Source organism: Dendrobates tinctorius, unplaced genomic scaffold, assembly GCF_039654945.1.
Source record: "Dendrobates tinctorius isolate UK_male_01 unplaced genomic scaffold, ASM3965494v1 ptg000158l, whole genome shotgun sequence".
Lineage (NCBI taxonomy): Eukaryota > Metazoa > Chordata > Amphibia > Anura > Dendrobatidae > Dendrobates > Dendrobates tinctorius.
The window spans coordinates 21,140,635-21,166,332 of record NW_027361825.1 but is presented as its reverse complement, the minus strand read 5'-3'; the positions used below and the strand labels follow the sequence as shown (position 1 = coordinate 21,166,332).

General features: G+C 46.0%; 1 protein-coding gene across 5 annotated transcripts in view; it reads left to right on the top strand.

Annotated features, from left to right (window-relative positions):
• The window catches only part of ACP7 (acid phosphatase 7, tartrate resistant (putative)), a 78,389-nt gene that overhangs the window by 50,524 nt on the left and 2,167 nt on the right, over positions 1 to 25,698 (top strand). For 3 of the 5 annotated variants that reach the window (XM_073549043.1, XM_073549044.1, XM_073549042.1), the window contains exons 2-13: positions 1,664 to 1,768; positions 5,735 to 5,938; positions 12,120 to 12,302; positions 15,049 to 15,074; positions 15,230 to 15,327; positions 18,139 to 18,201; positions 18,279 to 18,393; positions 18,786 to 18,899; positions 20,259 to 20,316; positions 20,662 to 20,729; positions 22,751 to 22,822; positions 25,435 to 25,572. In XM_073549043.1, the coding sequence (XP_073405144.1) occupies positions 1,669 to 1,768; positions 5,735 to 5,938; positions 12,120 to 12,302; positions 15,049 to 15,074; positions 15,230 to 15,327; positions 18,139 to 18,201; positions 18,279 to 18,393; positions 18,786 to 18,899; positions 20,259 to 20,316; positions 20,662 to 20,729; positions 22,751 to 22,822; positions 25,435 to 25,572 (1,239 nt within the window). In that variant the 5' untranslated portion in view covers positions 1,664 to 1,668. The remainder of the gene's footprint in view (positions 1 to 1,663; positions 1,769 to 5,734; positions 5,939 to 12,119; positions 12,303 to 15,048; positions 15,075 to 15,229; positions 15,328 to 18,138; positions 18,202 to 18,278; positions 18,394 to 18,785; positions 18,900 to 20,258; positions 20,317 to 20,661; positions 20,730 to 22,750; positions 22,823 to 25,434; positions 25,573 to 25,698) is intronic. The other 2 variants (XM_073549046.1, XM_073549045.1) reach the window with 2 other exon arrangements.

Below are 25,698 nucleotides of genomic sequence, written 5' to 3'. Positions count from 1 at the left end.
ACCTTATATCTGGTGACACCATAGGATTCAGCACTAACCTCTTATAGACAACTTTATACTACATTCCACCATAATTTGGGGGTTTCCTTTTTCCCAAACTTCACTTTACTGCAAAACTGTCCCGTAACTTTGTCCTACAGATCACTATGGTTAGGCTGGGGTCACAATTGCGAGTGCAATGCGAGAAACTCGCCTCAATACCCGGCACTGCCTCGGCACTCGGGAGCGGAGTGTGCGGCTGCATCTATTTCTATGCAGCTGAGCGCTCCCGTCCGAACCACCGGCGGTAGTGCCGGGTATTGAGGCGAGAGACTCGCGTGAATTTCTTGCATAGCACACACAAGTGTGACCTCGGGCTTATGGTGATACCAAATTTATGCAGTTTTAGTAATATTTTATTAGTTCGGACAGTTATGCGTGCAGAGAGGATTCTCCTGTGCCGGGAGTGTGTCCCCAAGTATGTGATTTACATACTTATGGCCACATTCCAACTAGACGTTTTGATACACTTGCATTGAGCAAGGCTGTGCACGTCTAGTCGTCACGTGACCGCCTGCATCGGAGAATCCTTACAGTGCGCACACTGTGCCCTGTGAGGATTCACAAGTCTGAAGTCACACATGAATATTGAAGACTTGTAGCCTAAAGCCAGAGTCAGACAACCCCTTTAAGAAGGATTCCAGCTCACATGGCAATGACAATGGGGTCATCAGGACACATCCTTCCAATTTTAAACCTGTTAAATGCTGCTGTCATGTTTAATAAAGTCATGTAAGGGGATTAAATTGCTGCTATGTGCTGTAACTCCGAGCACAGCAGTTACCCGGGTGTTGGCTGTATAACACAGCTGGCATCGCTCGTTCCATACATGCAATGTGCACATCCGCCGTACACGTACAATGGATGTCACTAATGGAAATCTCAAATCTGGGACCCGGTGCGGCCTCGAAAGTTGCCTGAAGCTGATGTCGGCCCTTTCTGGACCAGCGTATATCTCCGTGCACTTATACACATTTTGCCGGCGCTGCATGTATAGAACAAGAAAATCATAAAAGTGCACTTACACATTGACGACCCCTGGTCCGTGTACGGTCTGTTTTGCGTACAGACTGAAAATGAGCTTGTCTGAATTCTGCCTTACCCAGAGATGTACATGTGGGCGCCTGCAGGACTGGTCATATTGCAAAATATTACATTTCTGGGAAATAACCTCCTTCCTTAAGTCTCTATTCCGCTAATCCCCAGACCACTAACCACTGTGCGGTGTCATGACTCCGCCATATGACCCAGGCAGGAAGAAAATCTTGCAGGTGACGAATGGATGCCGAACATACAGTGATGGTAGAATTGGCTTAGATACAGCATAGATATTAGCTTCTGGAGATAAAAGGCGCAAGAAGTGTCCTGCGTCCACTAATCACCACACGATCTATTGATACATGTTTAGAAGGGAATCTGTTTTTGGATTAAACCGACCTCATCATTTGCAGGGGGGGGGGGTAAGTCTTTTTTTTGGGGAGGGGGGTCTTATCATTGACACTTTTTGTTCCAAAATTCTTCAAAATGGTGCACGCATTTTAAGAATTTTAGGCAAAATTAAAACAGGTCTCTAGTTTTGTATTTTACTCTCCTTGTGACTGTTCAGCTCAAATACTTTTACCAGGCAGGATGTGGACGGCTATCCTACCCTTGTGCTCGATCTTCATGTCCGTAAGCAGTGCCAACATTGGCTGGAACCAGCCCGAGCAGGTGCACCTCTCTTATACAGGTAAGCCTTGACCATAAAGAGCATTATGATTTCGGACAGACCCCCCAATCTAATAAAGATAGCGGCTTTGATATTAGCATTAACTAAAAGCAAATCAAAAACTGCCTCCCTGCTGGGACTCTTTTCTTCTATACCTGTTAGTCCACTAACTTTTTTTTTTTTTAATCCATTATGTCATTCTAGAGATATGGGGTTTTTTTTTTAGTGCAGGCGGTGTTGGTTACAAGATCAGGGCTACCAATAGGAATTTCGGGGCCCTATACTGGCAACATTTTCGGGGCCCCCGTGAGACTCAGCGCAGGCTCCACCCCTCGGACTGTCCACAGCCCCACCGCTCTCTCATTAATCACATATTAACAGTTCCCATCACCAGATCACACATATAACCGGCAGCTTTTGTTTTGGCCAAAAGATTTTTTTAATCTGCCAAGACGGCAAGGTAGACTCTTTTGGCCGATCCCTACTCTACTCTAACCTATTAATCATTTGTTAAAATATCCAATACAATTTAGGTATATTTTTATTTATTTTTCAATTTTTAAAATTACCAATAATAACACATGCAAGGGACAAATACCACTGCACCATGACCAGACATAGGGAACTATAATACCACATACGAGGAACAAATACCGCCACATCATGACCAGACACCATATTACCACCACATAGTGACCTATAATACCACATACAAGGATCAAATACCACCGCACCATGTCCACATCACATATTACCACCACATGGTCACCAATAATACCACAAACAAGGAACAAATACCGCCACACCATGGCCGGACAACATGTTACCACCACATAGTGACTGTAAACTGCAATGCTGATCATTAATAAAAAAAACACAACACTAATATCATCATAAGTGCCATTATACACAGGAGATCTGTTCTTAGTATGCAGTGTCCACGTACAGGTAATACAGTGATTACTGGTGACATTATACACAGGAGCTCTGTATATAGTGTCAGTGTACAGGTAATACAGTGATCAACAGTGACATTATACACAGGAGCTCTGTATATAGTGTATAGTGTACAGGTAATACAGTGATCACCAGTGACATTATACACAGGAGCTCTGTATAAAGTGTCAGTGTACAGGTAATACAGTGATCAACAGTGACATTATACACATGAGCGCTGTATATATTGTACAGGTTAGGCCAGGTTCACATTACGATATGGCAGTCCATTAAACGGATTGCGTTATGCCATGGCATAACGCGAAATAATGCATCCGTTAACGCTGCCATAAGCTGCCATTACTGAGCGCATCGCTAACTCATGTCAAGCGGCATGTGTTAGCGATGTGCCGTCATTCTGTGACGGACCCTCAGACGCGGTCTGCAGCTTTTGGGGGTCCGTCACTGCTAGCGCAGATGGAGAGGCTGCGCTATCGCGATTGCATAACACGATTGCATTATGGAGTAGCGTTAATGCAGTCCGTCAACGCTATGTGTTGAATGGACAGCATTAACGCAATGTGAACCTAGCCTTATACTGTGATCAATGACATTATACACAGGAGCTCTGTATATAGTGTCAGTGTAAAGGTAATACAGGGATCACTGGTGACATTGTACACAGGAGCGCTGTATATAGTACACAGTGTGTAGTGTCAGTGTACAGGTAACGCACTGACTCACCAGTGGCGTCTCTAGGTGAAGTCCTTCATCTTTGCTTTTCATCTTCATCCAGCCAGGGCTCGTCTCTGCAGGAAATAAGTTACATATCTAGAGCTCCGCTTGCAGAACACATTACTTATTTTTTTCCCAACTTCTACACTACACCAGATGAAGAAAAAAAGGTGACATAGTGTCGCTCTGTGCAGTAACAGGACCGCTTCCCCCATTTAAAACAGTATACTAAAAAAATAAAATAAATACATCACTGCAGAAAAAATATTCCTTAATTAGCCCCTATAGTAATAATATCCTAGATCCTAGCCCTCGTGTGTCTGATTCCTGGCTCCAGCCATATGTTCTCCCATCCTGCCCTCATGAGTATCCATTCTGCCCCCATGTGATGTCCCATCCTGCCCCATCTGTCCCATGATCCTGCTCCACCTGTCCCGTGATCCGGCAGCATCTGTCTCCATTGTATCCATCCTGCCCATGATCCTGCACCATGTGTCTCCATCGTGCCCCATGTCTCCATCGTGCCTCATGATCCTGCATCATCTGTTCCCATCCTGCCCCATCTGTCTCCATCCTGCCCCATGATCCTGCCCCATCTCCATCCTGCCCCATCTTTCTCCCATCCTTCCCCGGGCTTGCCGCTTTCAATAAAAATAGAAAAAAGAAAACTCCTTACCTAGCCGCAGTCCAGTGCCGACGTCCACCCCAGGCATTTCAGCAAGCACTCGCCGGCGAATGACAAGCTGCCAGCCTCCGATTGGCTGGCGGCTTTTAACTATTGCCTTGTGGACCAGGGCCCGCACTGCAATAGAGTTTAACTGAACTTGCGTCTTGGACGCAGGTTCAGCTACTGCATCGGCTAGGGCCTACTAAGCAGAGGAGAGGGGGCCTGTTCATCGGGCCCCATATGCCAGTCAGGGTAGTAATGCCTTCATGGTGGCCCTGTACAAGATAATTATGAAGAGCAGCTTAAAGATCCTCTGGGGCGTGTCATTAGGATGCTCTCCATAATTAGGCTTTAAGCCACGCCCTCTTAGAAAGACCATGAAAATAGCACAAAATAAAAAGGCCCTTATTTCTGGAACCGTATGAAGGATTTAAGCAAACAAAAATGGAATAGGGGAAGAATGGGGAAAAAAACAAAAGGACCTGGTGACCAGGTGACAGGCCCTATTTAAGTGCACTCCCACTAAACTGATGATTGACGGTGCCATGACTTGCTGCTGGAAGTGGCACAGCGTCATACATTGTGCATTAGTCATAAAAGCTGCCGCGAGATTGCGGTTCCCTCTGCTATAACCACTCAGTATATGGTTCTGTGCCAGTTCTGGAGCACAATGCCATCTTCAATCAGCTGCTTGGTTTTGGACCCCCACCGACTGATATTGATGATCTCCTTCATAGATAGTTTCCTCTGGTGTGTGCATCCATCATTGCATCTACATACTACTTCGTATAATTTATAGAAAACAGGAAAAAATGGAGCAAAACATCCATATTTTTGACACAATTAAATATCAAGCTTACTTTATTAGTACAAAAATCATCATAAAAATATATCATCACAATGTATTGACAAAGACAGAGTAATTGAACATAGGTCAGAATGCACCAACATATACAGTAAAAACCGTGCTGCACAATGGGCACCACAATAAAAATGGTTAGGCAGACATACTACCCCAATGATCCCACAAGATACATAATAGTACAGCATACACTGACCATAGCATAAGTACCCCATATGAATGGGGGCAGCATAGTGGGGTCCTATCACTCCTTAACCTTCTAAACCCCCCCAAAAAAGAGCCAATATTAACAAACATAGTTTCCTAGCAGAGTATATCTATCTCTGGCCCAGAAAGGGAAGAAGGAGGGAAGTCCCTGGTTAATAAAGGGTTTCAGCCATTACCCGTACTGATGTCCATGTGCCAGCGCGTACCCCTACGCGCGTTTCGCGATAGCTTCCTCAGGGTGTGCCCATTGTGCAGCACGGTTTTTACTGTATATGTTGGTGCATTCTGACCTGTGTTCAATGACTCTGTCTTTGTCAATACATTGTGATTATATATTTTTAGGATGATTTTTGTTCTAATAAAGTAAGCTTGATATTTAATTGTGTCAAAAATATGGATGTTTTGCTCCATTTTTTCGTGTTTTCTAGTTGTTAGGGAGCTCCATAGGGATTTTTCTTCCCCTCCATATCCTGGTTGTATACCCGGATTTATTGCCACATAGAACATGTGCTCTGTTCTTGAGATCAAGTTATTTAGTATAATTTATAGAACAGTTCATTTGAAATTATTTACCATTCAGGTCATCCTGCAACCATGACTGTGACCTGGACCACCTTCAGCTGGACCCCATCGGTAGTAGAATACAATCCTCTGCCCGGGCGTCCTTCCTTTAATCTCACTGCTTATGGCAGTGTCAGCATCTTTGTAGATGGAGGACCAAAACGTAGAAAGATGTTTATTCATCGGGTTACTGTGGAGAATCTGGAGCCTGGTCAGAAATATGGTAAGATCGGGAATGACGGGAAGGGTGGAATGGTCAGGTTTGCTTCCTCTTGTATCTCATGTTGGCTTTGTTGCATTTTGTGCTATAGCGTTATGTTTCATACCAGACTACTCACATTGTTGAATGCTATAAGTATTTATATTTCCCTTCTTTAAAGGGAACTTAACATTTTCCATAAATATGTCATTTTTTAATCTGGTGTAAATGTCACTGTTCTCCTATATGCAGCGATGTTTTTCTTTTGTTCCTATGCCTCTCTATTCCTGAGATATGGCCCTCTCTTCTGTGCATTTAAATCTAGTCTTGTTGCGTAGTGGGTGTGGTCCTAAACTCTCCTCTGGGGGCGTGTCCTTTGATGACCACACCCACGCAGTAACAAGATTACATTTATATATAGGAAAGAGAAGGCAATATCTCAGTAATGGAGAGGCGCAGGAAGAAAAGAAAAATGTTACCGAATTCAGGAGAACAGCGGCATTTACACTGGGTAAAAAAAAACAAACATTTAAAGCAATTAATTATTATAGAGTTGTAGCAGAGTTGGGGCTGCTGTTTTGCCACAATCTAGTGTGTGTGCGCTGAACTCTGTGGGTTTTGAACCACTAAAGAAAGTTCTGTAACATCTGTACTTGGGATTATATACTTTAGTATTGTAGGCTTAAATTGAGCAAGACAAGCTGTTCTCCTCTTCTTCTAATCTGTAAGCTTTTTATAGCATTTACTTTTGCTTTAAGCCCCGCTCTGGTGCCAGATTTTTTTTTATCGCGTAAAATCTCATCAACCAGATGTTAATGGGGATATCCAGTTCTGAAAAACTCTCCTTATGACAGGCCATCAGTATTAGATCAGGTAGGGGTCCTACTCTCCACACTTTTGTCAATCAGCTGTTTAAAAGGGCCACAGTCCTATAATGTTCAGATGTACTGTAGGGCCGGAAAAATACAAGTTGGGTGAAATAATGAAAAAATAAAAGAAAAATGCAATTACGACATTTTTTCATATACAAAGATCATTGTAAAACATTTTTGGCAACATGATTCTCCAGGTAAGAACAATTTCAGCGATACTAGAATTATATAGGTTTTTTAAAATTAATTTTGTGGCAACAAAAATCAGAACTTTATAAAAAAAAAAACAAAAAAAAACAAAATGAAAAACTTGGTTTATTTCCTGAGATCCATAACTTTTGTATTTTTTGTCAATGGAGCTGTGTGAGGGCTTGTTTTTTCACGGGGCAGAGTTGTCGTTTTTATTGATACAATTTGGGAGCAGCTACAGTGTTTTGACTGCTTTTTGGGAGGAGGGGCAGTGACCGAAAAACAACATTACTGGTTTCGACTTTGTTTTTTAATGTTTTCGTAGACTGGAGTTTTACAGATGCCGCAGTGCCAATTACCGTATGTCTGTTTTTTATTTTTCAATTGGGAAAAAAGGGGAAAGGGAAATTAAAACGTAATTTTTATTTTAATAATTTTAAAATAAAATTTCAAATTCTAATTTTCACATTATATTTTTAATCTGATCATTTGTTCTGTGTGCTGCAATTTTAGTACTGTGATTTTCCATGGAGTATGGCCACGAGCTGGGTTTCATAGGAGGTCAATGGCGGCCTTCATTAGCCGCAAGCAGCCATGGCAATTCCTCGCTGCCATGACATAGCCGGAAGCTCCTTAACCCGCTACATGAATGCACACCCTGATGGTGACATACTATTACATCAGGATTAAAAAAATATATTACACATGAGACACTGGACCCCCGTTCTCAACAGACAGACCCCTGCCATTCCTAAAGTTATCCTGTGAATATGTGGCATATCTGCACCTGGGGACCAAGATTTTCTGTAAGTGGACAATCCCTTTAACTGTCCGTCTTGTAATACAACATCTGATCTGTAGTGGCCGCTAGCTGTAACTTACCCTGGAGATAACAGCTGATCGCTGGTGATCACTAGAGATGAGCAAATATCGTCGGCTCCCTCCTTATTCAGCAAGCTATAGTGCTTACCGAATAAGCTGCAGCGGGAATCTGTATACCTGGAGGGCTCCCGATCAGGTGTCTGGCGCCGCAGCTGCATGTGTCACGGCAGCTCTCCATGCATGTATTGTGGCTGTCACACAGCCGCGACACATGCAGCTGCGGCGCCGGACACCTGATTATTGGGGGCACTCCAGGTATCCGGGTTCCCGCTGCAGCTTCTTCGGTAAGCACTATAGCTTGCTGAATAAGGAGGGAGCCGATGATATTTGCTCATCTCTAGTGATCACGACCCCGCTACATGGTGCCAAACTCCTTGACCAATTTTTTTGCTGTCTGGGAGGTGTCTTGGGTCTGCAGCACTATCACCCATTATCCTTCATGTGTGAAAACCCTGCCCAGTAATCATGCAGTCTTCTCTGACTTCTTGTATAAAGCAGCTATATTTCATGGCAGAGGCGTAGCTAGGGGTTCAGCATGGGGGGGCGAAAAATCTGAGTGGGCCCCTAGCCAGTAACCCTGATTACAACTCAGGTGGTGCACTCTAGTCGTGGGTATAGGGGAACCTCAGCAGATGACCGCGCTGTAACTGAAACAATCTCTATACAAAAAACAATACTGATATTACCGCCATATGGTGACCTCAGAGTGGTAGATACCAGTCCTGCAGAATATACAAGAGTTTACTATACAGTTACAGATGATAACTTACAGGCCACATTCTTTCCGATAATCGTTCATTTTTACATCTTACTCAGACCGACATGACGACTTCTCCAGCCAGGACTCATCTGCAGAGAATACAACAAAGACACATCTGACTTCTCACATTTCCAGCCCAGTACCCATCTATCTCCAACCTGTACAAACTACTCACCCAATACTGAGCTGCTGCGACCGTATGTGTCCCTTTTACTGCACCTGCTGTGTGGTACAAGCGCAGGGATCCTCTAACTGCCTCACATACTAATGCCAACATTGTGCCCTTTACATAGCAGAATGTCTCTTTTGTGCGCTCACAATAGCTCCCATACTGTATATAACCCCCAGTTTATGACAGACCCCATAGTAACTCCCACACTGTATATAGGCCCCCATACTGTATAATGGCCCCCGCATGAACTCCTATACTGTATAATGAACCCTACATTTGCTCCCGTGCTGTATAATGACCCCCGCATTAGTTCTAACACTGTATAATGAGCCCCAAAATAGCTCTCACGCTGTATACTGGCCCCTGCATTAGCTCTCACGCTTTATACTGGCCCCTGCATTCGCTCCCACACTGTATACTGACCCCTGCATTAACTCTCATGCTGTATACTGGCCCCCACATTAGCTCATCTTCTGTATAATGACCCCTGAATTAGTTCTACCACTGTATAATAACCTCTGCTGTAGCTCCCATGCCTTAGATTCTGTTCTCTGTTGGTCCCTGCCTGTGGGCTACAACTTGCACAGCCCTGATATATAAGACAAAGAACTAAATAGAAGAAAATAGAAACAGATAGTGGGTGTGTATAAATGTCAGCATATGGGAATAGCTCCCTGAATGTACCCAGGTGACCCTAAAAGAAATACTCTTGTCTGGACAAGACCCCAAAGAGGGAACTGGAAAGAAAGAGGGAATTAGAAGCGAGGGGGGTAAAATATTACTCATGTAAAGAAGAAATTGAACCCCATGGTACATCTTCTCTTTTACTGCCTCTTCTGCCTTTTGGGGTCTTGTTGTCCAGACTGAGTATACGTTCAGGGGTCTATATGTGATCATCTATACGCACCTGCTGGCTGTTTATATTTTCTTCTATTTGGCTCTTTATCATATATATATTCCTCCTCAACTTTGTGGGGATTATTTTTTTTAATAAAAAATTATATACCGTAATTCGGTTTTCATGCTGGCCACCCTGGATTTACAATATGATGATAGGACCCTCACCCCGGCTACAGGACCAAGTCACAGGGTGTGTGTGTATGTACATATATATAGAGAGATATTTGAAATATACGGCTGCCAAACATTCCAGGCATTTACCGATCTTCAATATAGCAGCAAAAAAATGAAGGCAGCTCACAATTTAGACAAAATGAAAACACAGAGTTTTGGTCCTCCTGGGAAAAGGTTCTCAGTAGAACCGAAACGTTGCTGAGCCACAATGGGCTATTAACCCCTTTCTGCCATGAGACGTACTATCCCGTCTATGTGCCCTGGGACTTAATTCCCAGGGACGGGATAGTACGTCATAGCGGGATAGTACGTCATGGTGAGCGCCGCTGATTGCGGCCAGGTGTCAGCTGATTATCACAGCTGACACCCGGCACAATGTGTCAGCGGCGGTCACGGACCGCCCCCGGCACGTTAACCCCTTGTACACCACGATCAAACACGATCACGGTGTACCGGGGGTTAAAGGGACGCATCGGCAGGGAGGGGGCTCCCTCCGTGCTTCCCTGAGCCGCCCACGGTAGCGCAATGTGCAGCGCTGCTGCCGGGGGCTCCTTCCCTGCAGGCCCCCGAATCCAAGATGGCGACGGGGGCCTTCGGGGGCCTGCAGGGAGCCGGCTTCCTCAGTGCCTGCAAAGCGCAGGCACGAGGAAGTCTGCAGCAGTGCCTGTGACAGATCGCTGATCTGTCACAGTGATCTGTGATGTGACAGATCAGCGATCTGTCACAGGACAGTGATGTCCCACCTGGGACAATGTAATAAAGTAAAAAAAAAAAAGTGTTAAAATAATTTTTAAAAAATCGCCAAATAAATTAGAAAAAAAAAAATATTCCCCCAATAAATTCATTTTTTGTAAATAAAAAAAACCAAAACAATAAAAGTTCACATATTTGGTATTGCCGCGTCCGTAACGACCTGCCCTATAAAACTGTCCCATTAGTTAACCCCTTTAGCGAACCCCTTAAAAAATAAAAATAAAAAACGAAGCAAAAAATAAACCATCCAGGACTTGTCAGGAGGTGAGCAGAGTCCTGCCTCCTCCTCACTGCACAGACACCCCAGGGCCCCCGAGTTCTTACTCACAGCACCATCTTGTCTTGCTCTGAAGAAGAAGCTGGTGCTGTTAGGTGACATCTCTCCTGCAGACACACAGGGTGAAATGTGGGCGTGTCTGCAGTTTGCTGGAGGCAGCCTAAGGCTGTGTGCCCACGTAAGCGTTTTTTAAGTGTTTTTGAAGCATTTTTCGGGGGTCAAACCGCTTCAAAAATGCTTAACATAAGCATTCCATTCATTTTAATACATTTTGGCCTTTTCGTACCAATGGATGCATTTTTTTCCGCATAGGAAACGCTTAGCAGTTAAAAACGCAGCATGCTCATTAATTTTGCGGAAAAGTCCGCGTTTTTAGCTATTTCCTATGAGTCCAGAAGATGCGCGGAAAAAAAACGCATCAAAACGCATGGAAATCGCGCAAAAAATGTGTGGAAAAAACGCGCGTTTTCTGGGAAGGAGTCCGTTTCTGACGCAGAAATTTTCTGCATACGTGGGCACATAGCCTAAAGGTGTAGTCCCCCTGCACTGCAGTGAAGCTTAACTACATCAGTGAGCGGCGCACGCTGACATGGTTAACAGTGGCAGAAGCTCTGGGTGTGGGTGGGCCCCCTCAGAGCAAGGGGCCCGGGGCGACCGCCCCCTCTGCCTCCCTGCTAGCTACGCTACTGTTTCATGGCGATCATAAGGGAGTTATCCATGGGTGTAGTTTATAGTCCTGAAATATGTGAATGTGCTCTACACAGACCGAAGCCATATACCCTGGACGGTGCCATATATCCATCATCCGTCTACTCATTGCCTAACACTCTCATTGGTCTGACAGTGAATTACAGCCAACCTCCGGGGCACCTGCCGTATTGCGGCTCGTTTGTCTCAGTATCTCACCGATAACATTCTTTTCCTAAGTGATGATTTATTTGTTTCCAGGCCATAATCATTGTATCCTTGCTGTAATGGCAGTTATGGCTCCCTGCACTGACTTCACCTTCTGGTGGGCTTGTGCTTATAAATAGCAGCCTATCTGAAAAATAAGAGCTGCAGTATAAAGGATGGTGGAGGATAGGAGCAGCAGCGTGAGTCTCCAATGAGGCAGGAGGTAGATTTCCGACTACTCCAGTCCAGACTCCATGAGATCATAGAGCGGAGCTTTATACACTTGGTCAATGTTTTATTTTACACTCATTTTTGCAATTCTTGTCCGTTAGTTTATCACTGCGGCAGTTCCCTCGGTTGGAGCCCTGAGTTTTCCTTCCAGGCCTTGCAGGCTGGCTCATCGTGGGGACCCCGCTTGGCCGTGTATGGGGATATGGGAAACGACAACGCTCAGTCATTATCGAGGCTTCAGAAGGAAACGCAAATGGAAATGTACGATGCCATACTCCATGTTGGTAAGTATGAGAGTTTATTGTTACGATCTAGGGTTTTTCTTTTATTTTAAAAAAAAATTGGGAATTGCATAAATACTAATATCCCACAATAGTGTTACTGAGGTCACATACAGCGCCACATGTAAAGTACCCGGAAAAATCTTGGTGATACCTGTTTTCCGAATGCTTCTTCCCTTTGGCTCTTATGTATCATCACAAGCCAGTTATGGGGTGGCATCCAGTGCATGCGCAGTGCGAAGAATAATTCGAGAGAAGAACAGCTCACTTCACTGCGCGTGCAGCAAAAGGGATATTATGACTATTGTTAGTTACCCTGAAGAGTCATGGAGGTGGTTCCTGTCTTCCAAACACTGTGACCAGACCCTACGTGGCTTGATGACTTCCCCTTTGCTCTGATATGTGGCGCCCCCAGGAGAATGGCCGCCACAGTAGCTTTGCCTTCCTCCAGGGGAGGGTAATGCCAGGCTTGGAGACAATGATGGGTCTCTCTCGCAGTCAATCCATACATGCAACACAGTTCCACTCCAGGCCAGCAGGGGGAGCTCTGAACCGGAATTAAGGGGAGGAGTGCTCTCTGAGGGCCAAGAGGAAGGAGTGGTCAGTTAGTCTGCGGAGGGTGATGTGTGCAGACGTGGAGAGAGAGAAGCTGGAGGTTGAGCTAGGAAAGGAGAGCTCCCTCAGCTTGAGAGCGCATGAACTGGAGCCTGGTCTCCACGGTTGTACGTATACTAACGGTCCTACAACAGATACCAGAGGAGTAGGAGGCTGTAAATGCCCTACTCCCATCTAAGACTTGAGGGCACAACAGCAGCTGGGATAGAGAGCCAGGACTCAGGAGAAAGGAGCCCCCGAGATAGGCTACAGCTGTCTGCCGTGCAAGTAAGGTTCCTGGGAACATCTGACAGGAGGAAGTTCAGAGTAACTTAGTACTGGAGTACTTCATTCACACAAGCGCTAGGAAGGAGACTGCACAGCCCGTCTGCTGAGAGAGAATCCCTGAATTGCTTCCAGACTAGCCTGCTCCGTTACCATCTGTAATCAGGACCCTGGACTGCAGTTATCAAGTAAAGGTACAGAAATTGCACCCCGCTGTGTCTTGTATGCTTCCTACCTTTCCGGCACTGCTACATCCCCGTGCCAACCACTTCTACACTGCCCTGGGACAACAGCCCTGCCTGTGGAGGGCTATACCATCATTGCTGCACCACACCATCTGTCCGGGAGGATCTGTTTGCAGCGGCAGCGTCGGCTTAACACCTCCCTTGCCGAACACCACAGGTGGCGTCACGAACTATTCCATTAACTACATTCCCCCATTGCTTGGGCGCCCAGGGCCACGGTCCGGGTCACCGCTGCTGTGACACATCCCACTGACACCGGCCCGGTACCGAGTACCCCACAGCCCTGGAAGGGCGACCCAGATACATCACCACAAGCCTCCTCCAGTGGCATGCGCAGTGTCGAGATGGCGTGGAGGCCAGTACAGTTTACTTTGCTGTTTTTGCAGCAAGAGGGACATTGCTCCTATTGCTCATTACCCTAAAAAGTCACGGAGGTCGTTCCTGTTCCCTGAACACTTGGCCAGGAGCCTGTCTGCCTTCATTGATGTCCCTCTTGTCCCTCTGGCCAGCTATGGTGGCATCCAGTGCATGCGCAGTGCAGATAAGAAGCCAGTACTGATCACTTCACTGCACTTGCATTGGATGACTATTGAGGAACATTGCGCCTATTGCTGGTTACCCTGAAGTCACAGAGGAGGTTCTGTCTGCCATGCAATCACACTGTCCAGTTCCTTCCTGGCTTGATTGACATCTCTGTAGCTCCTGTACCATTGAATGTATGTGCAGCGTGGCAAATATAAGTTTATGCCAGTTCACTTCACTGCCCATACACCAGATGCTCATGGAGCAGCCATAGGGGCACTGCATCTCTTGCTGATTACCCCGAAGAGTCAAGGAGGTGGATCCTCTCTCACACACAGCCCCGTTGCCTGGCTTGGATAGTGTCCCCTTATCCAGGATTCATCATGATAAGTCAGTTATGGTGGCTTCCAGCATTCAGTATGTAGCTGAGCCAGTAAGCCGCACTTCACTACACATGTGACTAATTCCAGATGGGCACTGCATCTGTTGCTTAATATTCTGAATAGTGATGAGCGAACGTGTTTGGATAAGGTGTTATCTGAGCATGCTCGTGAGTTAACTGACTATCTTCGGCATGCTTGAAAAATATGTTCGAGTCCCCGCGGCTGAAGGTCTCATGGATGTTTGACAGCCACAACGTTCGCAGGGATTGAATAACAAATAGGCTGTCACTGCATGTGTTGCGGCTGTCGAACAGCTACAAGACATGTAGCCGCAGGGACTTGAACATATTTTTCGAGCATGCTGAAGACACTCGGTTAGCACCCGTGCATGATCAAATAACACCTTATCCGAGCACGTTTGCTCATCACGAATTCTGAAGAATCTTAGAGGTGGTTCCTACTTCCTGGTGGGAATTTGTCTTAATTGATGTCCCCTTGTCAGGTATTCGTCATCACAAGCCAGCTATGGTGGCATCCAGGGCATGTGCAACATGGAGATGAAGCAGAGGCCCATACACCGCTCTCCCCTGCACGTGCGCCAAATACTTATGGAGCATCCAAGGATGATGTCAATCAAGCCAGGAAGGGGCAAAAATGGGAGAGTTTAGGGTGCAGGTCTCTTGCACAAAGTAAAGTCCTTTCTGTTTCTGTTTCTTACAGGTGATCTTGCCTATGATATGGACGAGGTAAATTATCTTTATATCCTGCTAACACGCTAAAACATAGCTGCTTTCTTCGAGCAACAGCGCCCCATTTTGTCAATAAGCGGTGTGCGGTATTGCAGCCAGGAAATCGGGCTGATGCCTGTTCTAGCATGATCACATTCTCACCTCTCTTCTAGGACGACGCTCAAGTCGGTGATGAGTTTATGCGACAGATTGAGCCAGTGGCAGCTTACGTTCCCTACATGACATGTCCTGGAAACCACGAAGAGAAATAGTGAGTTGTGACTTATCATTCCCAGGATAAGTCAGTTATTAATTTCCAGCTCTTGGATCCCAAAGAAAATTCATGGCAAGGATCCCCTCATGCCCTAGGCTAGGCCAGCAATAATACTGATTCCTTCATTGGATCCCCCTCGGGTCCAACATTCTGTGCTCATTAATATTTTTCCATTTTTATAATACAGAGCTCCAAATCCCCTGCATAGATGAAAAGTTACATGAAAAAAGGTATCAAGACCTCGCCCTATCCTGGATCTTCTCATACCTTTCCAACCGCACATTCAGCGTCTCCCACTCTCACACTACCTCCTCATCCCACCCTCTCTCTGTTGGAGTCTCCCAAGGCTCCGTTCTAGGACCCCTACTCTTCTCAATCTATACACTTGGCCTGGGGCAACTCATAAAGTCCCACGGATTCCTGTACCACCTTTATGCCGATGATACTCAGATTTACCTCTCTAGCCAAGACATCACCTCTCTGCTCTCCAGAATCCCAGTGTGTCTATCAGCCATATCCTCATTCTTCTCCTCTCGCTTCCTCAAACTCAATGTAGACAAATCTAAACTAATCATCTTTCCGCCATCTCACAGATCTTCCTTACCCGACCTTTCTATAACAATTGACAACATCACGCTTTCCCCCATACCTGAGGTCCACTGCCTCGGAGTGACCCTTGACTCTGCCCTGTCCTTCATACCGCACATTCAAGCTCTCTCCACCTCCTGTCGCCTCCAGTTCAAAAATGTTTCCAGAATCCGTCCCTTTCTCAACCCTCAATCTACTAAAATGCTTGTGCATGTCCTCATCATCTCCCGCCTCGACTATTGCAACATCCTTTTCTGTGGCCTCCCTGCTAACACCCTTGCACCTCTCCAGTCCATCCTCAACTCTGCCGCCCGACTAATTCATCTGTCTCCTCGCTACTCCTCCGCTTCTCCCCTCTGCAAATCTCTTCACTGGCTTCCCTCAGCGTATCAATTCATATTACTAATACTGACCTACAAGGCCATCTAAAACCTCTCTCCTCCATACATCTCTGAACTAATCTCCCGATACCTTCCCTCACGTAATCTCCGGTCCTCCCAAGACCTCCTTCTCTCCTCCACACTTATTCGCTCCTCACCCAACCGCCTCCAAGACTCCTCCCGAATAGCCCCCATCCTCTCGAGTTCCCTGCCCCAACACGTCCGGCTATCAACCACACTCGGATCCTTCAGACGGAACCTGAAAACCCATCTCTTCAGGAAAGCCTACAGCCTGCAATGATCCCCGCTGCCTCCTCCCCACTACTGGAGCTACCGCCTCACCATCACTGGAGCTGCTGCAACCCCCCAACCTACTGTCTCCTTCCCCACCATCCTGTAGCATGTAAGCCTGAAAGGGCAAGGTCCTCTCTCCCCTCTATATCAGTCTGTGATTGTTAGTTTGTTTACTGTAAGTGATATCTGTAATTTGTATGTAACCCCTTCTCATGTTTAGCACCATGAAACCAATGGTGCTTTATAAATAAATAATAATAATCTACCTGCATCCACCACTAGGGTGAGCTCAAGAGCTTACTGCATACTGTGTGTTTAATAACCCATTCCCGACAGGATGTTTCTTTCTTTTTTTTTTTGGGTTGATAGAGCCGTGTTAGGGCTTGTCTTCTTTTTTTCTAGTTACCATTTTGGGATAGGTAACACATTTTGATTGCTTCGTATTGCATTTTTTTTGCGGAGTTGCGCCGACCGAAAAAAATGGCAATTCTGGTGTTTAGAGTTTGTCTTCTCTGTATCGATCAGGTTATTTAACTTTATATTTTGATAGATGCTACATTTATAGATGTAACGATACCAAATACATATATTTATATATATTCTAAATTATTTTTTTTTTGTCCCTTAGGATACTTGAACTGGTGATCATCTGATTACTATCTACTGCAATACCAAAGTCTCCTATGAAGCTCTGCCACAGGCTAGTCTTCACAGGAACAGCATCACGGCAGGCATGGGGGTATTCAGCAGGACTCCGACTGCCATGACATTGAAACCTGATCACTATAATTAGTTTTTTTATTGAACTTCATACCCTGCAGAATGGAGGCAGCGATTAGAACACTAAGGGTGCGATTTTTATAGGGCTATATTCCCTACAAGGCTATGTGCTTACTTTATATTGTCAGTTTGGGCAGACAGACGACCTTTAAAGAATTTTGTAAAGTCCCTGTACTCTCCTAATTTTGTCGTTTTTTTCCATTTTGTGTTACGTCGCTCCAATGCAGAGATATTCACATTTGGTTTTTTTTTAGCGCAGTATGTGAAATCTCTGCTTGTAGTGCAACCGGACGTTTCTTCAGAGTCTTCTCTGTGATGCTGCCATTTGGCAATGTCTGAGACTGCTAGCTCAACGGCCGAGATTTGATTGGCAGCCTCTGGGAGAGAAGGTTCAAAGCACACGTCTCTAGAGAAGACTCTGAAGAAACTACACTACAAGGAGAGATTTCACATCCTGCGCTCCAGAACCAACAAATGTGAACATCTCTGCAAACGAACAACACAGCACAAAACAGAAAAAAGCATCAGAATCATGAGAACTCAGGAATTTTTAAAATTATTAAATTCATTTTTTAAGCAGCAATTGAATGGTCTTTTTTAAGTTCAATGTAGAAACCATATGCAGTGTGCTCCCCCTAGTGGTGGCAGTAGGCAGGCAGAATTTATCATTGAGCTCTATGGCTGTACATGGCATGAGGACTTTTATGGTATCAAACCTTCAGTTTTACCATTGATTCATCCCCATCTCCCCATTTTTGTATTGTAGTAACTTCTCCAATTACCGAAACCGGTTTTCCATGCCGGGAAGTACAGAAGGTCTGTGGTACAGGTGAGCTGGGAGTGGTTGTGCTGTTATACAATAATATGGTGACGTGGATATGAAATATTAATGTGGTGTCTTACCAGCTGGGACCTAGGACCTGCTCACATAATCTCCTTCTCCACCGAGGTGTATTTCTATCTCAAGTATGGCAAAGAACTGGTGGCTGAGCAGTATCGTTGGCTGCAGAAAGATCTTCAGGTCAGATGCAAGATCACTTTCTTTCTCCTATTGATCCTCATGCTGGCTGGCTGGATGATTAGTACCATTTTGGGGTACATACAGCTCCGGTGACCACTCCTCAGTACATATATGCCATAATATGGGGGAGTAGTTGCAACAGTGCTACATACTATATGTATAAAGCAGGTGTCAGCAAGGGGTTATTCAAAGATAAAGTAACTTGGAATAATAGTCCCTTGCAATGCAGAATTTTGGGAACATTAGTCTTGTATCGGTGTGACGTTATCCCAGTCCTCACTAGGTACCCCATAGTCTCTTGTAGGGTCTACAGCACTCAGAGACCACCCACTAGATACTTCATACAGGTCCATGACTTTGCACAACTTTTATTATGTATTTTTTGTCTGCAGAAGGCCACCAGCTCGGCGCATCGTTCTGAGCGGCCATGGGTCATCACGATGGCTCACCGACCCATGTACTGCACCAATTTCAACAGTGATGACTGCGTCCAGCATGACAGTACGGTAAGCTGGTGGGACAGAAGGAAAAGCAATGGGGGTCCAAGGAGAGACAAAGATGGAGTAGAAGGGATGTGATTGTGGCTGAAGATGGCCTAAAGTTGACCCAATTCTCGATCGGCTGACCACTACCTCTCCCGGCACCCCCGCACATTTGAGTGCTTGTCTAAGCTGTAGCTGTGTGTTCATCTTTATTCAATGGGGAAAAAGGAGAAAGTCACTACCAGACTCCTCTGTCAGTAGATTATCTCCCATCAAATAAAATAAATAAAAAATCGGATGATGAAATTCCCACCTGCTGATCCTTCTCTCCTCTGACATCATTTATCTGTCGAACATCAGACGACCCCCATACATATCAGATAGTTGGCCGATCCTGCTGAAATTGGCCAAATCACATTCGTCTCAAGATGAAACACTTGCCGCCCTTATGAAATTAGCAGATTTCGACAACTTATCTCTATAATGTATAAGGATCAGTGATGAGCGAATATACTTGTTGCTCGGGTTTCCCCATGCATACTCGGGTGTTCGAGTATTTTGGCGTTCTCGGTGATTTCGTTTTCGTCGCCTCAGCTGCATGATTTGTGGCTGCTGGACAGCCTGAATACATGTGGGAATTCCCTAACAAACTGGCATTCCTCACATGTATTCAGCCTGTCCAGCAGCCACAAATCATGCAGCTGCGTCGATAGAAACTAAATCTCCGAGCACGCCAAAATACTCAGAGATAACCCGAGCATGCTCGGGAAAACCCGACCAACGAGTATACTCGCTCATCACTAATAAGGACCATATACGGGGGCGCCTCCCCACTCATCCTGAAGGGTCATTTATTGTAGAATTTCAACATCCGATCCTCTAGTTCTTCTGGGAGATAAGTGGCTGGTAGGCAAGAGCCTGGCAACAAATTGCTCCTTTTTCCCTTTGCAGAGAACATGCATGCTCAGCCAAACAGCCTGCACATGTGTCTGAGACTGGAACAATATTAATCAAATCATTCCATTGGGCCAACAGTTATCTGAAGTAATTGAGCTTCTTAAGACACATGAATGAGTGACCATGAAATACAAGATCTTTCTGGATCCAACGTTTGTTAGTGATGCCCTGCACAGGCTAACTGGGTCTTGGGCAGCACCCCTTTACCACATCCATAGGTCCTGGCCATGTATGGTGAGATGTCTTCCTAATATCAGAGCTCGTCACACACCAATTCTTGGGCCAACCTCTGTATTGGGCCATGTTGGGATATTTTTGGAGAATGTGTCTGAATTGTTCTCTACGTCTAGACGTTCCAGATAGATAGATGTCTCTTATTTGGATCGTTCACTCATTCATTGACATATCCTTTGATCTATTTTGTAGATAAGGACGGGGCTTCCTGGCGGACAGTACGCGTTGGAGGAAGTGTTCTATAAATATGGTATAGTGATAGATATGTCATTGCTGAATACAGTGAGCGGATGCAATCCGTAGACTTCTGATATTGTTTTGTGAGCAGATTTCTCTGATTGACATGTCTACACAAACATATAGACACATGTTTCAGACACTGAACACACAGCCAGCATGTAATAACGCACTTCTACTGTAGTGGCCACTGCAGGAAAAATGCATAGCCAGCTGGATCATCCGCGAGCACAATCAGCTGATCACGGCGCTCATTAACTTTTGCAATAGGTCATCTGCTCATCTGTTACTCAGTCCATACATCATCAGGAGGCATCTATACATCAGTACTTATACTATCTCCATACATATGTTCTAGGGGTGGACTTGGAAATCTGGGCACATGAGCATTCCTACGAGCGGATGTGGCCGGTATACAACTGCACGGTGAGTAGGCTACACATTATAGCATGATATATTCCTGTTACCCGAGGCGGGCATACCGTCAGCGCAACCTGCGGTCACTACGGTCTGTTGGATCTCATGTAAGAGGTCACCAACCGATCCATAGATCACAAATACAGGGAGTTTGGTACAGCACTGAGGCATTTTCTGGAGAGGCACCGCCAGCTCCCTCCTGTCATCTGTTCATATATTGTTTTTACTTGGCGGCCATTTCTTTCTTGTATATGCCCCTAGGTAGCCCACTGTGATATCACAATATCAAAAAGTCTATTCTGGTAGGTAGCAGTGACATCACAAGTGTCTGTGTCAAATAAGTGACTGTGACATCACATGTGTTTCCATCCAGTAGGCTTCTATGACATCACGGTAGGTTTCAGGCAGGCAGGCTGCTATGACATCACGATAGATTTCAGGCAGGTAAGCTGCTATGACATCACGATAGGTTTCAGGCAGGTAAGCTGCTATCACATCACGGTAGGTTTCAGGCAGTTAGACTACTATGACATCACGGTAGGTTTCAGGCAGGTAGACTACTATGACATCAACAAAGGTTTCAGACAGGTAGACTACTATGACATCACGGTAGGTTTCAGACACGTAGACTACTATGATATCACGGTAGATTTCAGACACATGAACTACTATATCATCACGGTAGGTTTCAGGCAGGCATGCTGCTATGACATCACGGTAGGTTTCAGGTAGGCAGGCTGCTAGGACATCACGGTAGGTTTCAAGCAGGTAAGCTGCTATGACATGGTAGGTTTCAGGCAGGTAAGCTGCTATGACATCACGGTAGGTTTCAGGCAGTTAGACAACTATGACATCACGGTAGGTTTCAGGCAGTTAGACTACTATGACATCACGGTAGGTTTCAGGCAGTTAGACTACTATGACATCACGGTAGGTTTCAGGCAGTTAGACAACTATGACATCACGGTAGGTTTCAGGCAGTTAGACTACTATGACATCACGGTAGGTTTCAGGCAATTAGACAACTATGACATCACGGTAGGTTTCAGGCAGTTAGACTACTATGACATCACGGTAGGTTTCAGGCAGTTAGACTACTATGACATCACGGTAGGTTTCAGGCAGTTAGACTACTATGACATCACGGTAGGTTTCAGGCAGTTAGACTACTATGACATCACGGTAGGTTTCAGGCAGGTAGACAACTATGACATTATGGTAGGTTTCAGACCCGTAGACTACTATGTCATCACGGTAGGTTTCAGGCAAGTAGGCTACTATGACATCACAGTAGGTTTCAGGCAGGTAGGCTACTGTGACATCACAGTAGGTTTCAGGCATGTAGACTACTATGACATCATGGTAGGTTTCAGACAGGTAGACTACTATGACATCACGGTAGGTTTCAGGCAGGTACACTACTATGACATCACGGTAGGTTTCAGGCAGGTACACTACTATGACATCACGGTAGGTTTCAGACAGGTAGACTACTATGACATCCCGGTAGGTTTCAGACAGGTAGACTACTATGACATCACTGTAGATTTCAGGCAGGTAGGCTGTTATGACATCACAGTAGGTTTCAGGCAGGTAGACTACTATGACATCACTGTACATTTCAGGCAGGTAGGCTGTTATGACATCGCGGTAGGTTTCAGGCCGAAAATGTATTATAACATTACAACTCTGCTCACTAATATGATGTCCTATGTGCATTTCACTCTGTTAAGCCAACTATGACATCACAAGTGGTTTTCTTCAGTGACATCACCAATAATTATGTACCATCAGACTTCCTGACCTGGCACAGGGGCCCCTATAGTTGTTGTCTGACCCCCGAATGTTTCATTAACTATACTCTTCTTACTACCATGTCTTCATCGTTTTCTTACATGAGAAATATTTCATGAGCTAATATTTGTAGAGTTGACCCCCCGGAGACCCCATCAGACAAGCATGAGTATGAGCATTGGCACTGTTTGTTCAGCTGTGCAAAGATTCCCTATTCAGACCCTTGCTCATTGCAGGTTTATAATGGATCCCTCCAGGCTCCTTACACAAATCCCAGGGCTCCCGTCCACATAACCACGGGATCTGCGGTGAGTTATACCCCAGGGAGCACACAGGTATACATGTATATAGTCACTGTCAGGGTATGTGTTATATCCATACAGAGATGTCATTTTAAAGTCCAGAAAGCTTTAAAAGAGTTTTCTCGGTCTTCATTGATGATGAGCTATCATCAATATCATATCTATTGGAGTCAGACTGCTGACACCGCCCACCGATTAACTGATCGAGGAGATTGCGGTGCAATGTAAATGGAACAGCGCCATACACTGTGTAATGGTTGTGATAGATACTGCAAGTTCCCTCCTATGCAAGTGAATAGGAGCAAGCGTGTCACTATACAATGTACTGCACTTGTAGACTTCTGATTAATCAGCTGATTGATGGTGGTGTCAGGAGTTGGACCCTCACCGATCCTAAGGTTAGACCATCAGTGATAACATTACATCTACATTCTACATCATTGGGAGGGTGTGTGGAGCCCACTCTATATAGGAGGGTGTGGGTGTGTGGAGCCCACTCTATATAGGGGGGTGTGGATGTGTGGAGCCAGCCCCATATACGGGGGTGTGGATGTGTGGAGCCAGCTCCATATAGGGGGGTGTGGGTGTGTGGAGCCCACTCCATATAGGGGAGTGTGGGTGTGTGGAGCCCGCTGCATATAGGGGAGGGTGTGGGAGTGTGGAGCCCGCTCCATATAGGGGAGGATTCGGGTGTGTGAAGACCACTCCATATGAGCCTTCTCCATATAGGGGGCTGCGGGTGTGTGGAGCCTGCTCCATATAAGGAGGGTGCGGGTGTGTGGAACCCGCTCCATATAGGGGGGTGCTGGTGTGAGGAGCCCTCTCCGCATAGAGGGGTTATGGGTGTGTGGAGCCCACTCCATATCTGGGGGGGTGCTGGTGTGAGGAGCCCTCTCCATACAGAGGGGGTCTGGGTGTGTGGAGCCCGCTCTATACAGGGCTGGTACCAGCTGTGTTATACAGTCGGCACCTGCCTCTAACAGCAGCAATTGGAGCTGTGTAACCACTTAAATGCCTTTGCCAATTTCTTTCAGTGGCATTTAAGTTGCGCCATCCTGGTGGGGCATCTATTCAAGGGTGTACACAGTGTGCTCCACCTAGTGGTGGCTTTAATACAGCACTATTTTATCATTTAAAGGGAATCTGTCAGCAGATTTTTGCTTTCTAGCCTGAGAGTAGCATGATGTAGGGTAGTATACCCCAATTCCAGCAATCTGTCACTTACTGAGCTGTGTCACGCCGCGCTCACCAGGAGGCGGGACATTCACGCCGCACTCATCTGGAGGCGGGACTTTGGTCCCGACGTCATCTCTTCCGGAGCCGCGGTCGCTCCAGGGGTCCCGTCGGGTGCGTGCGCGCACTTCTTGTACCCAGGCTCCCACCTCCTCCATGTTGGGTATGCGCTTGCGCGCTCTTGTCAGTTCAGTCTCCAGGTCCGTCCTCTCTATGGTAATGGAGGACTTGACCCGGAAGCTTTAGTGGTCATGTGCTATATCAGGCTACCTCCCCCTATGGGAGGTGCTTGATTATTTTTGTGCTTCCTGGCTTGGACTGGTGTGTCCCTGCCTGGCTGTGCGCTGTATTCAGGCCCTGTCCTATACTCAGCCGTGCCTCTCGGTACTCGCTGTGAACCTGCACTCTGTCTTGGACTCTATTGTGCCTCTTGGCACATGCTCTGAATCCGCTCTCTGCTTTGTACTCAGTTGTGCCTCCTGGCACACACTCTGTCCCTGTACTCTGTTACACCTCCTGGCACACCTGCTGCCCCACTCAGTACTCTGACGTGCTCCTTGCACGCGTCCTGTTTTGCTCACCCCCGGACGTACTAGTCGCTGCACGCCATACGTGCTCTCGTGTACCCGTCTTGCACTATCCTGTATCTAGCGCACTCCCGTGTACACACCCTGTGTTCCCGAGTACACCCTGCACCTCCCTGCAGACACAATCACGCGTGTCTCCTGTGAGTCGGCCGCCTGGTGCCAGCAGTTGTGGTACCTTATCCCTTGGGGCTTGCTCCTGACACTCCCTGTATAGGGGGTGGTTCTCACTAGGCCAGCTCGCCCTGGGAGGGTTGGTGCCACGACCCAGAGGGTCCACTCCAGGAGTCGTCTCAAGTTGCTTGCTGTAGTTTTAATAAAATCACTTTTATCAGCAGAAGATTATCACTAGAGGGCTAGGTGTCTCATCCAATGTAGTCGTCCTGCTCTGAGTAACCCCGACTCCCACCACTGACTGGCTGCTTTCTGTGTACACTGTGCATAGGCATAAAGTTGCCAATGAGTGATGTGGGTGGGGTTATACAGAGCTCTGCATTCTGAGCACTGCTAGATCTTCAGCAGATGAAACAATGATTTTATCAAAACTGCAGCAAGCATCCCAGTAAGTGACGCATCATTGGAATCAGGGTCTCTGAATCTACATCATGCAGCTCTCACATTACGTAGAAAAAACTGCTGATGGATTCCCTTTTAGTCTATGGCTTACGAGAAGCAGCAGATTTGGCACTGTGTATCAGTAAAGCAAAGCTCCAAATAACATAAAGTATGAAATCAATAAGTGCAGATTTCTGGAGTTCATGACGACATGCTGTGATATGTAATGATAATTATTTGTGACAGGGATGTAGGGAGAGGCTGGACCCTTTCTTCCCCCTGCATCGGGAATGGAGCGCAGTAAGGATAGAAGATTACGGCTTCACGCGGATCCACATAGCAAACAAGACTCACATACACATCCAGCAGGTGTCGGATGACCGGGTGAGTGCGTGTTACGTGGTGTGTGTGTGTGTATGTATATATATATATATATCGCGTGGGTCTGGGTCGGGTCTCATGACTGACATATGGGGAGTACCGGTGGCTCATACGTCAATGGAGTCATTT